Source organism: Nycticebus coucang, chromosome 12 (genome assembly GCF_027406575.1).
Source record: "Nycticebus coucang isolate mNycCou1 chromosome 12, mNycCou1.pri, whole genome shotgun sequence".
Lineage (NCBI taxonomy): Eukaryota > Metazoa > Chordata > Mammalia > Primates > Lorisidae > Nycticebus > Nycticebus coucang.
In genome coordinates this window covers 20,575,087-20,587,420 of record NC_069791.1, presented here as the reverse complement: position 1 = coordinate 20,587,420, position 12,334 = coordinate 20,575,087, and the positions used below count along the sequence as shown (strand labels likewise).

Here is a 12,334-nt window from a genome sequence, read left to right as displayed (position 1 = left end):
TATTTTGAAAAATGTTCCGTGGACACACAAACCAAGGAACCTGCAGTATTACATCCTTTGTATTGGTCCCACTGCTCCCTTTGGTCTCTAAAAATGATTGTTTTAAAACTCTCTGCCGGGCAGCGCCTGTGGCTCAGTGAGCAGTGCGCCGGCCCCATATTTCGAGGGTGGCGGGTTCAAACCCAGCCCCGGCCAAACTGCAACAAAAAAATAGCCGGGCGTTGTGGCGGGCGCCTGTAGTCCCAGCTGCTCGGGAGGCTGAGGCAAGAGAATCACGTAAGCCCAAGAGTTAGAGGTTGCTGTGAGCCGTGTGACGCCACGGCACTCTACCCGAGGGCGGTACAGTGAGACTCTGTCTCTACAAAAAAAAAAAAAACAAAAAACAACTCTCTGCCTTGGTTTTATTTTCTCTTGCTACTATGTTTCTTCACATTGCTTTACAAAAGAATTTACATCTAACTACAGGGGCCTTGGGCTTCTTTTGCCTCTTTGACGTGGAGGACTAATATTCATTGTCCAAGGGGCGGCACATTTGGGCGACCGTCCTGCGACCACTCCCCGTGCGCGCCCGGGCGGGCCGGGTAGAGGGCGCTTCTCGCGTCTCCGCAGCCTCGATCGCTGCGGAAATCCTCCTACTTGTGTGCACACAATTATTTTCTTTTAAAAGAAGATTCTCTCTCCTGTCCCCGATTCTTCACGAGTTTTACCTTTTTTCTTCGCCTTCGTAATCTTACAGATTGCACTTTGCCCAATTTTGGAGTTAGTAATTTACTTAAAGATTCCCCCAGGATGAGCTCCACGCCGCCTCTAAACGCCCTTGCACGCGCCTGCCTTCAGGGCGCTTCACGTGAGCTGAGGCAGCGCTTTCCGCTCTCCAGTTTCGGACGTCAGAAAAACCCAGCCCCACAGCGGGTGCCCAGAGGTGACCTTAGCACTCCAGGCCGCCCCCGCGGGGGCCCCGTCCGCCCCGTCCCCTCCCCCGGGTCCCCCGCGGGCGGGCCGGGTCGCGGCTGCTCCCTCGCGCCTCCCGACTTCCTCCCGGCGCCGCAGACCCGGGGAAGTTCAATCATTCCGCAGCGAGCTCGCCGGGCGCACTGGGCATGCTCAGTCGCCGGCCGCGCCGGGCTGCAGCGAGGCTTCCTCGGGCGCCGGGCTCGGGTCTGCGCCGCCTCGGTTCGGCTTCTCCCGGCGCGGGCTGGGCACAGCGGCCCCTGAGCACAGCGACGCGCGCCCCGCCGGCCCCCCAGATTGCTGCTTCGCTCGGGAGCCCGGGCGCGCCCCGACCTCGCGCCAAGTTCCGAGCCGCCTTCTGGGGGAGGCATGCAGAAGATGACCAGGAACGTTCTGCTAGACATGGAGGAGGAGGAGGACGACGACGATGGGGACATCGGTGAGTGCGGGGTCCCCGCGTCCTCACCCGAGCGCACGCGGCGAGCAGTTCGGGGACTGCGGCGGGGGAACGGGCGGGACCCTCAGCCGCTCCAGGAAGGGGCAAGGGAGGCTCGCCGAGGCCGCCCGCCAGCCCACTCGGGCCCGGCTGCGGCCCCTGGGGTGCGGGGGCGCTCGCCCCGAGGACAGTCCCCGGACCCGCGAGGGACACGGCCGCTGAAGATTCTCAGCGGACACCGGACGCCTCCGCGCGTGCGAGTCTCGATCGAGCAACTTTGGGGTCATTTCCTCCGCCTCCCGCTAAGCTGGGTATTGCAGAGAGCAGGGGCGCGCCCTTGGCGGGTCTTGGGGAGCAGGCCCGAGTTTGGGGAGCAGGGTTTCACACCCCGCAATTTTCCCTGGAGTCCCAGCGAACCGACGGCTCTGGGAGGGTGGGGTTGGGCTGGGCGGGGCGGCCCTGGGAAGTGATTTGACTCCGACAGGCGCGGGCTTGGATACCTTTCTCCATCTGCGGAGCCCCCAGGGGCAGTGGAGGAATTCCTCCGTGCCTCGGGGACCGGGCCGCGGGGCATGCCCTACCCCTGCGGGGCCCTGGAGCTGGGGGGCCGGCCTGGGGTGCCCCGGTTCTAGTTAAGAGCAAAAAATGCGTAGAAGCGGTAGGCGGAACCGAGGAAGAGCTGTTTAAGAGTGAAAAAGCAAACAAAAGGGATGGGAGGAGTTGAAGGGGAAACGAATGGGAGGAGTTGGGAGAAAATCAGGTCCCTAAGAGAACACTGACCAGGGAAGATGACATATTGGGTCCCTGCAGAAGCCTGTAATTAAATTAGCGTGCCGGTCTGTTGTGGCGACTCCAGCTCAGTCGCCCCAGCTGGACGCCAACTCATCTCTGAAACAGACCAGAGCCGGCTCGCGGCCTAAGGCTCTGTTCTTCTCGAATTAACTTTAAAAGTAACTTAATTTAAGGAGTTGGGTGTGGTTTCCCTTTCACTTGTAGACGCTAATCATTTAAATCGAGAATTTGGTAACTTCCTGGCTGTCCTGATGATGAACTGAAGAGGATTACACCCCCATGATTTAGTTTTACCTTTCTTTCGTTTGAGAACAATTTCTTAGGTATTCATGCTTTGGAGGGAGCAGATTCTACTATTCTTTTTAATAGTGAACAGAACTGAAGCTCACGGTTAGAGCTGCCTAGCTTCTCTTTCAAAAAGTTAAAAGGGGTTTCTGACTTGCAAGACCAGTACTGATGAGTGCTCCTTCCACCAGGTCAGTCTGGCTGTCAGATAATAAATGATACTCCTGTTTAGCTAGAGTTAGCAGTAAGGGATAATTAGCTAAAAATCGTAAAGTTAAAGTTATAGCAAAATTCGCACTGTTTCCTAGGAGAATATTATCTGTTGTGGTAAGGTGTCACTGTTTATTTTGAGTACAGTAAGTAAATGAGGGTAAAAGCCCACGTGGAAATTGAAGTAAGCAAGAGGTTCTGAGCTTTATTTGTTCCACTGGATCTCAGTATAGGAAGAAAAGTAATTTGGTCTAGTGCGTTTGAAGCATTATAAAAATTCTTCATAAGTGTATGGCAATAGTTCTTTTTATTTTTAATGACAGGTGTAATTCAAGCTTGTTCTGTCAGGTCAAACAGTGTAGATATAGAAGAAATTTAAACATTTCTACTCCTCCCCACCCCACTCTCCAGAAACTACTACCCTGTTTCCCCAAAAATAAGACATCCTCCGAAAATAAGACCTACTTACAGGAAAGATAAGACATCCCCTGAAAATAAGACCTAGCGCATCTTGGAGCACACCTTAAAATAAGACACTGTCTTATTTTCGGGGAAACAGGGTAATATTAATACTTTAGTGTGTATAGGGGTCAACTCAACAGTAGATAACATTTAAACAGATCTCAGCAATTTTTGTTTTTTCTTCTTTGAAAATAAAAATTTAGTAGGTTTGCAGTGACTTTATATCAGAAAATGTCTTACCGGGCCAATGGAGAGTGTATGCCATTATAAATAAGAACCCTTTTTTTGTAGTTTTTGGCCAGGGCTGGATTTGAATCCGCCACCTCCGGTATATGGGGCCAGTGCCACACTCCTTTGAGCCACAGGCACTGCCCAAATAAGAAGACTTTTTTGAGCCACAGTCATGGCCCAAATAAGAAGCCTTTTTAAAGATTTCCAGGAGTAGGCTGATAGTGTGCAGAGCCTGTTACAAAATAATTGTAATTTCCAACTGTGGGGGAAGAGATTGGGGAAATGAAGATTATAATTTTAACCTCTGCCTGTAGTTTTGTAACACAGGACTGTGTTGAAGCTATTGACTAATACGTTTCTCCTAGTCTTTGGTTGTCACTGCCAACAGCTGTATAATAGTTTAACACCCACTTGGGTTCTGAAGATCTCTGTAAAATCCTCTGTAAGTATTAACTTTATAATTCTGAGCAGGAGAATTATTTTGGCACAAGTTCCTGGGTATACCAGCTGACATCATCTTGGGCTAATTTTCAGGAGATTAAAAAAAAACCCCACAAACTTTTCTGACTAGATGTGCTCCTTAATTATATCACAGAGATGTTTTATGAACTTGTATGGGAGTGTGCCCTCTAGCAAACTGGAATTTAGGACCTTATTAAATGTAGATTTCTGCTTGCTTTTGAAACATTGTTCAGTACTTTCAAGTGTCAGAGTTGCCTCCTAGGTTAGGTGAACTGATCTGGAGGATTAAGATGATAAATCTGACCATGAGTATCATTTCCTTGTTTGCTTAAGTCATGGGCACCAGAAATTATACCCAAAGGTTTGCTCATGAGGGAGGCAACCTGTTGGCTTGAAAACATTTTTGCAGGCTCGATGCCTGTAGTTCAGTAGCTAGGGCTCCAGCCACATGCACTAGAGCTGGTGGGTTCGAATCTAGCCCAGATCTGCCAAACAACAGTGACAACTACAACCAAAAAATAGCCAGGCTTTGTGGTGGGTGCCTGTAGTCCCAGCTACTTGGGAGGCTAAATGACTTAAGCCCAGCAGTTTGAGGTTGCTGTGAGCTGTGACACCATGGCATTCTACCCAGGGTGACATAGTGAGACTCTATCTCAAAAAAAAAAAAAAAAATTTCCCCCCCCCCCCCAAAGACCAACAACCCACCATAGAAGTTACATCTGGGCAGTAGTGTACTGGAAATTTGTGTCTTGTAGCCCTTGTGCTGCTGGAGACCAAATGTCTTTGCCAGCCCCTGGGAGGCAGGTTGTGTGCTCCACCGCCTTGTGTGCAGAAGAGTGTGCCTGGCTGCTTTGTCTGTAGTCCCTTCCTCCCCAATTAATCAGTGAATTAAATTCATCTCTTCCTGTTGATGTAGAAAGCGATAGGAAGAACATCTTTCATAGCTAGAATGTAGAAATCAGATTAATATGCTGTTTATTTTGTTTCTTGCATTCTGTATGGTTGAACTTTGCTGAGGAAGGAAAAGTGGTTCCAAAAAAGAAGGGAGCCATCAGGGACTACTCAGATGGTTCAGACAGAGAGGTTTTGTTTAGATAGGTAGGTTGCTTTGGGTTCCCCATCTGTGGTCAGCTTACTCTCTGATATCCATCACTAATGGCCATGTCATCGAGGGTAGACAGAGGCCATAGTCTACGACCTCTGAGAGGAGCCTTTATTGGCTCCCTTTCCATTTTTTAGATAGACTTATCTTCCCATACCACCTCCCCTAAATACCTATTTCATGTTTAATTACCTGCAAATCTGGTCCCAGCCCCAAATCAATGATTTGCTTCTTAAGCAATCATTGAGCAGTCCTTCTGTGCCATGTGTTGGGAGACTAAAAATGATTTAGACATAGCTGTGTGCTCTGAGAGCAGGGTTCCTTGGAACCAGACTGTGCTGTTGTAAAATACACACAGTATTTGGTCTTTGTCCAGTTTCCTGGAATACAACTCCCCTTGGAATTTTCTTTCTTTTTTTTTTTTTTGAGACAGAGTCTCATTTTATTACCCTCGGTAGAGTGCTATGGCGTCACAGCTCACGGCATCCTCCAACTCCTGGGTTTAGGCGATTCTCTTGCCTCAGCCTCCCGAATAGCTGGGACTACAGGTGCCTACCACAGCGCCCGGCTATTTTTTTTTTGTTGTTGTTGCAGTTTGGCTATGGCTGGGTTTGAACCCACCACCCTCGGTATATGGGACTGGCGCCCTACTCACTGAGCCACAGGCGCGGCCCTCCCCTTGGAATTTTCAAAGTGATAAGTGTCTTTTTGTATGCTAATAAGTGGACTGGTGGCTGACAGGCCTAGGTAGCTTTAGGATTGGTGGCGATCACTGGAAAGATGGAGGCAGGAGTAGAGGGTGGGAAGTTTCAGTCCCACCCTGCAAACTCCAGGGAGGGCAGAGAGGAGCTGAAGGTTAAATTGATCACCTCACTAAGGGTCAGTGATTTAATCATTCATGCCTGTGTAATGAAGTCTCCATAAAAACCCCAAAGTTCTTGGAGCCTCTCTAGCAAATCAGTAGAGCCTAAGGATGGGGGTTGTTGAAACCTCGATTTATAGCCAATTGGAAACAAGCTCAGGTAACACAACCAGGGTTTGTAATTAGCATTGGAAGTGGAAGGCAATCTTGTGGGACTGAGCCCTCAACCTGTGAGATCTGATGCTATCCTCAGGTAGATGGTGTCAGGATTTACTCGATTTAGTGGACACCTAGCTGGTGTCCATTGCTGATGTTGCAGCCTTACAGGTTCATTTTGGCACCAGGGACCAGTTTCTTGGAAGACAGTTTGTTCATGGATTGCAGGGCAGGTGGGTCCGGGGAAGAGCGTAGGTGGTGAGATGAGTAACGGGGTCAGTGAGTGATGGGGGCAGGTATGAATGCAGCTGAAGCTTTGTTTGCTTGCCTTGCCACTTGTCTCCTGCTGTGCAGCCTGGTCCCTAACAGCTTATGGATTGAAACCTTTTTGGCACCAAGGACTGGTTTCATGAAAGATAGTTATTCCACAGGGGTTGGGGTGGAGCACAGGGTTCAGGTGGTAATGCTGTCTGGCTGGCTTCTAACAGGCCATGGATGGGTACTGGCCTGAGACTTGAGTGGGGACCACAGTTCTAGACAGCAGGAGTTACAGCAGACAAGGAGTTTAATTTAATCTCACAGGTGCCATGTGAGGAGATGGGAGGAAGAGTTAAAGATAGTTTGGTGGACAAAAGGCAAGGCGATTGGGTCTGCTAGTTGGCTAGGCTCTGAGTGGGGCCAATTGTCCTCTTTGCTGAGTCAGTTCTTTCTTGGATGAGGGATGCAAGACCACTTGAGTCAGTTTGTTGTTGTGGGCCACTGGTCTGGGTGGGCCTGGAAAATATTCCCCCAAATAGCCTTAGGTCTCACAAGGGAGATGTATCTATGGAAGCAATGAAGAAAGCTAAGAATCTGTATGATCAACAGCTATGTGAGTCTTGAGGAGGAAGCAATTATAAGGTAACGGCTGGTTCCTTCTTCTGTGTTGATTGACATCGAGTGAGAGAATATTAAAAGTACTTTTGTGTTTTTCTACTCCCTTTTCTTCTAAGCCTGTCAGGAACCCAGAAAACTCTTATTGATCCTTCTAGCCCAAGGTGCTCACCAATGAATTCTCACATTTATTGTTCTGTTCTACACAATTAACATTCATCTGTTTTGTCTTTGCTGTTGGTTATCTTTTCATTGATTTCTTGGTGACTAGGTTTGAGTCATTTGGGTTTCTAGAAATCATGCAAAATATCCTAAATGTTGTAGACATTCCATTGTTACCATTTTTAAAAATTGCCTGTCTTCCTCGCCCTCCTCTAGACTGTAAGCTCCCTGAAGACAGGTGCCTTGTTGTGGTTTGTGTTTTAAGCTGCGTCCCTCATAACACTTTGGTAGGAGCCAACCAAGTAATTCTTAAAAGAATGCAGATGTATTCTTTTAAAATAATATGATTAACATAATGCTGAGTGGTTTTATGGCCCTGGTACAATTCTCTTCTGTGGCACTTTGAGATACCCCCAGTTATCTGTTCTCAAACTGTTGAGTATGCATGTTCTGCCAGGCACTCTGCTGGGTTCCTGGGTCAGTGCCCTTCAGTACCTCGCTATCTAGAAAAGAGACAGATTTGTGAACAGGTAATTGCAGTACTTGTGATTAATGCTGTAATCAAGATGTGTACTAGGCTCTGTGGTAGCATCAAAGAGAAATCCAGGAAAGGTCTCCAGAGGTAGTGCCTGAGCTGGCCCTGGAGGGAGAAGAAGACAGGTGAGGGAATGGGGCCAGACGGCGGAGAGTCCTGAGTATTCCTGAAGATGCGGTGGTTTCTCAAAAAAGAAATCTTGATGCTGCTCTTGCCCGGTTCGCTATGGCAAGGGGACCATGTGTATGGAGACTGGCTCTCCAGTCTCTTCTCATAACACTCAATTGTTCTTTGGATCTGAGACAAATACAGCTCTAAAAGAGTAGGAGCTCCACACATTCACAGACCTCTCTCTCTTTTCCCAAGGGGTTGCAACAGTCATGCATATTGATTGCACTCGATTTATTATTATTATTCTCCTTTTAAAAACCTAGAAATTTAGACAAAAGGCTTCTGTAAAGATTTGAGGGGAGATTATGAGTATTAGTAAGAATTGCATAATCTAGCCTTAAGTTAAAGAATGGTGTTGAATTTGCAAAGTGGTATTTGTAGCACTTTAGATGAAAATGATTATGTTTCAGCTTGGCGCTCATAGCTAAGTGGTTAGGGTGCTGGTCATATATACTGGGGCTGGTGGGTTCGAAGCCGGCCTGGGCCTGCTAAGCAACAATGACAACTACAACAACAACACGACAAAAATAGCCAGACATTGAGGCGAGTGCCTGTAGTCCCAGCTACTCGGGAGGCTGAGGCAGGAGGATTGCTTAAGCCCAAGATTTTGAGGTTGCTGTGACGCCACAGCAACTCTACCAAGGCAACATAAAATAATAAATACATAAAATGATTATGTTTTAATAAGTTTCTGCTCTAGCTAATGCTTTGGGTTTTTTTCTTTTATACTGTATTTAGTTTGTAGTTTGTATTCTAGCTGATTCAGTACATCTTAAGGAAAAGCTAAGGGAGAAACTCTAACGTCTCACCTGTGTATCCCATAGCCTGACTATCATAATGCTTTTCACATAGATGTTCAACAAAATGTTCGTTACAGGACAGTATTTTAGAATTTAATATGAGCTTTATATGCCATATGATTTAATGATTTGCTTTTGATACAATGCATTTAAGGCTGGGTCTGCAAAACGTGCTAGTTAAGAACAGAAAACATCATTTCCAATTTACTTCACCCGAGGAAATATACTACCTGACTGATTGGTAAATCATATATAAAGATAGAGATTGTGTGGAAATTTAATGCAATCAAACGATTATCTTATGTCATATACCTTTTTTTACTTTTCCTTCATTTTTGTCTTTCTAGTAGTGCCACCAAAATTAATTAGCATCCATCCTAAGAAGCAGTCAGTTTGTAGAATACTAGATGAGCATGTCAACAGTAGAATGTTTTGGATATGGACCAAAGAGCAATTCAGATACTATTCAGCCAAAACATATCAGATGCAACGTTTTTATAGAAGACAAGTTGAAGGGTTAATAGGCAACTTTCTCTGCCATGGTATTTATTATTGCTCTGGCTACATGTCTGAATATGAATTGAAAGATCTTGCTGCAGTAAGTTATTCAGCAGCCAAAAATACAAATGAAGGAAAATACATTCTTTTGTGAAATCCAGATGTTGCTTTTGTATTTAATGCTTTCATTCTAGGGCATTGAAATTCTTTTATTTCCTACATTATTTTAAAATACAAATACTTGAAGTTTGGGGGTAAAGGGGGATTTGGGTCTTTAAAATTCACATTGCTATAATGTTTATTTTAACTTTGGCAGAACTTTAGCCCTAGGTCAAAGTCATGTAAATAGATTCTTTTTTGACAAAGTACAATTATGCAAATTATAGGCTTGTTTTGTACAAACTGAGATTGTGTTTATGTAATTGAATTTGTCATGATTTCTTTCTAGATGTTTGAAGAATAATCTTTGGCTCTGCACAGACAAAACGATGGCTAAATTTTTCTTGTGGCATCACGTAGACTCAATCTGAACTATGTTTCTTTTCTTTCCTGATTTGTACTGTTTTAAAGAAAAATGATTTCTCACTGAATTCTACACAAAGATAATATGTTCTCCCTGAATACAAAACTCAATCAGATTCTTAACATTATTTTAAAGTTTTGTTATAATTTATGATTTAAAACAGTTCTATTCATGGTTACTTAGTTTTCTTCTGTTACTTGCTAAATAGCCCTAATGCTTTCATTGCGTAAAACATACTTTTTCTTTAAAAAAAAAACAAAAAAAAGTTATTATTTTCTAAGTGATGTAAACAGTAAAGAAACAATATACGTTTAATGATCTTAGATGAAGCTTAGGAAGAAAGAAAACCATATTTTAATGAGGACTTCTTGGTTTCCTTGGGGATGAAAATTAATCCCTAACAAAGTCAAAACAGAAATTTTAAGGAAGAATGATGAGTCTGTGAAGGTGATGAGTTGACTACCGTTGATGTGGAGTGGTAGGAAGGGAGCAGGAAAGTCTTGCAGACATGCCCTGAGTCTGTGGTCACCTTGTGCTGTGTCACCTGGAGTCTGTCACCTGGGGTAGGTTTCTCAAACGCTCTAAGCCTGTTTCTTCGTCCTGTGAGGTTGCTGGGAGGACACCGGGTGGTGTGTGCAATACTGGGAAGGGACCCTTTTCACTTGGACACTTATGAGTGCATTTGCAATATCACCCTCAAAATAAATTCTTAAAAAAAAAAAAATAGTCATGGAAACTGTTACTCCCAACCTCAGAGGCCTCCAGGTCTGGTCCCCGCCGTCGTGGCTGTGTGCTTCGTGTTGCTCTGTGGCACGTTACCCAGGCCGGGACTGTTCAGTACGTGTCAGGTTAGGGATAATCATGACAGTGGCTGTGCTGCAGACACATGTATTTAAAGATAAAAGGAGTCGAAAAATAGTATGTGGTTTCTACAAAGAGATAATTATTGTGGGTGTTTCTTGCTCTACTCTCACGGATCATCTGACAGATGGATAATGTTTTCTAAATTCTAGGAAACCTATTTCAAGGGGAATCCCTTTCAGGGAATCTTAGCAAAAGCTCCTAGGATGGGAGGCTCCTAGGAATGGCTCACCCATGTAGGGATTGTGGCTCCGTCAGTGGCCCTGGTGGCCCGTCCCTTTCTCCCACTTGCTGTCAGGCTGTTCTAACTAAAGTGAGCACTCTCCTTTGTGTCATCATATAATTGAGTGCACAAGAAGTGACAAAGGAGGCCCTTGAGAAAGAAGTGAATAGACTTAATCCTTTAGACTGTCCCAGGAGGACAGAGGACGGGGAGGTTAGTGGTCAGATCCTCAGCGGCCGTGGGGCTGTGTGATTCCATTGTTAGCACTGGCAATGTGGGGATGGAAAGGAATCCCCCTGTTCACTGTTTGGCGGACTCCGAAAGATCCCTTTCTATCTTGCTGACCTAATGTTTAAAACCTTTTTGACCTCTTTATCTCTCCCACTCTCCACCTTCCCAGTTTATGACCGCTGTGTTTGCAGACAGCGCCAGATTCTGCCCCTCATTTGTCTCAATGTCTTCTGAGAGCGGAGCTGCAGTTCTCCTGCACACTCTCAGAGGGCTGTAGCTGCGCCTCTGGAGTCCGCCTCCCCCTGCATGTGGCATGGAGGAGAGACCAGGCTGGGTGCTGAGGGAGATCCACCCTCCTCTCCCCCAAACCCTGGCTCGGTATAGGTATTAAAGGTCAGGTGAAGTGATCTTTGCTCAAGGTTTTGAAGATGAAAATGTGAATTAGATTATAGATATTTTTCTGGAGATTAGAAGAAAAGGATGACTCCTCCGTGGAGTGAGAGATTATTTCTTCTGTTTGTTATAGATACGGGTGGCCTCACCTTCCTTTGGTCAAGGGTGTGGACTGATAGGGTTGTGAGGAGAAGAAAGGGGCCACTGTGCTGACCTCTGGTCCTCGCGATGATCGCATGTCAGCAGCAGCTCCTTTTCCTGCCCCTTGGATGCCCATCAGGCTGCTCAGCGCCCTTTACACCACCTCTCACCTGACACTTTCACCAGGCAACAGCCTGGGTCTGCCTGGAGATGGAGACCCACCACTCCTTAACCTTTTCCTTTTAGACAGATGTGAGTTCAAATTCTGGCCGAGACATTCATCAGCTGTGTGACCCGGAAAACTTCCCTTCCTATTTCAAACAGTGGTTGTACTGAATGAAGGACGCACGATGATGGTGCCTGATACCCTAACAGCCCTCCTTTATTATAAGCCGATGTTGTTAATATTATGGGCAGCCGTTTTTACCTCTGTCTTGTCCCGCAAACCCATTTGTTTTTTATTGGAGATTATACCTTTTCCCCAAGGCTGTACCTTCCACTTATACAGCTCCATGTCCCTTTTTGTTTTTTTCATTAAACAGGGAGTATTTTGAGAACTAGTGCCTCAGTGAGCAGCCTAGGGTAGGTGATCAATGAGTTTTTGTTACATGAAAAGTAAATAAATGAAAGGTTATGACTAGAAAGAAAGCCTTTGGATATTGATGAACCCTTGGGCAGGTTCTTATAACTTTGGAGACTTGGTTCCGTACCAGAAAAATGTAGGGATAATAATAATACAGGAGAGGTAATAATACTTTACTGGATTTTTATAAAGATTAATATATTTATATATAGAAGACTTGAGGTATAGTTCCTGGCCCATAGTAGACTAGTTAGTGATGAGCTAGGTAGGGTGGCTCATGCTGGGAATCTTAGCACTTTGGGAGGCCAAGGTAGGTGGATGCTTGAGGCCAGGAGTTTGAAACCAGCTTGAGCAAGATAGAGAGCTGTGTCTACAAAAAGTAAGCCAGGCC

The 12,334-nt window shown here is 45.8% G+C and overlaps 1 protein-coding gene across 1 annotated transcript in view; it reads left to right on the top strand.

Moving 5' to 3' along the window:
• Positions 1 to 1,131: 1,131 nt before the first annotated feature.
• ANO6 (anoctamin 6) overlaps positions 1,132 to 12,334 on the top strand; it is a 187,865-nt gene continuing 176,662 nt past the window's right edge. The window contains exon 1 of the mRNA XM_053556715.1: positions 1,132 to 1,390. Coding sequence (XP_053412690.1) covers positions 1,321 to 1,390 — 70 coding nt within the window. The 5' untranslated portion in view covers positions 1,132 to 1,320. The remainder of the gene's footprint in view (positions 1,391 to 12,334) is intronic.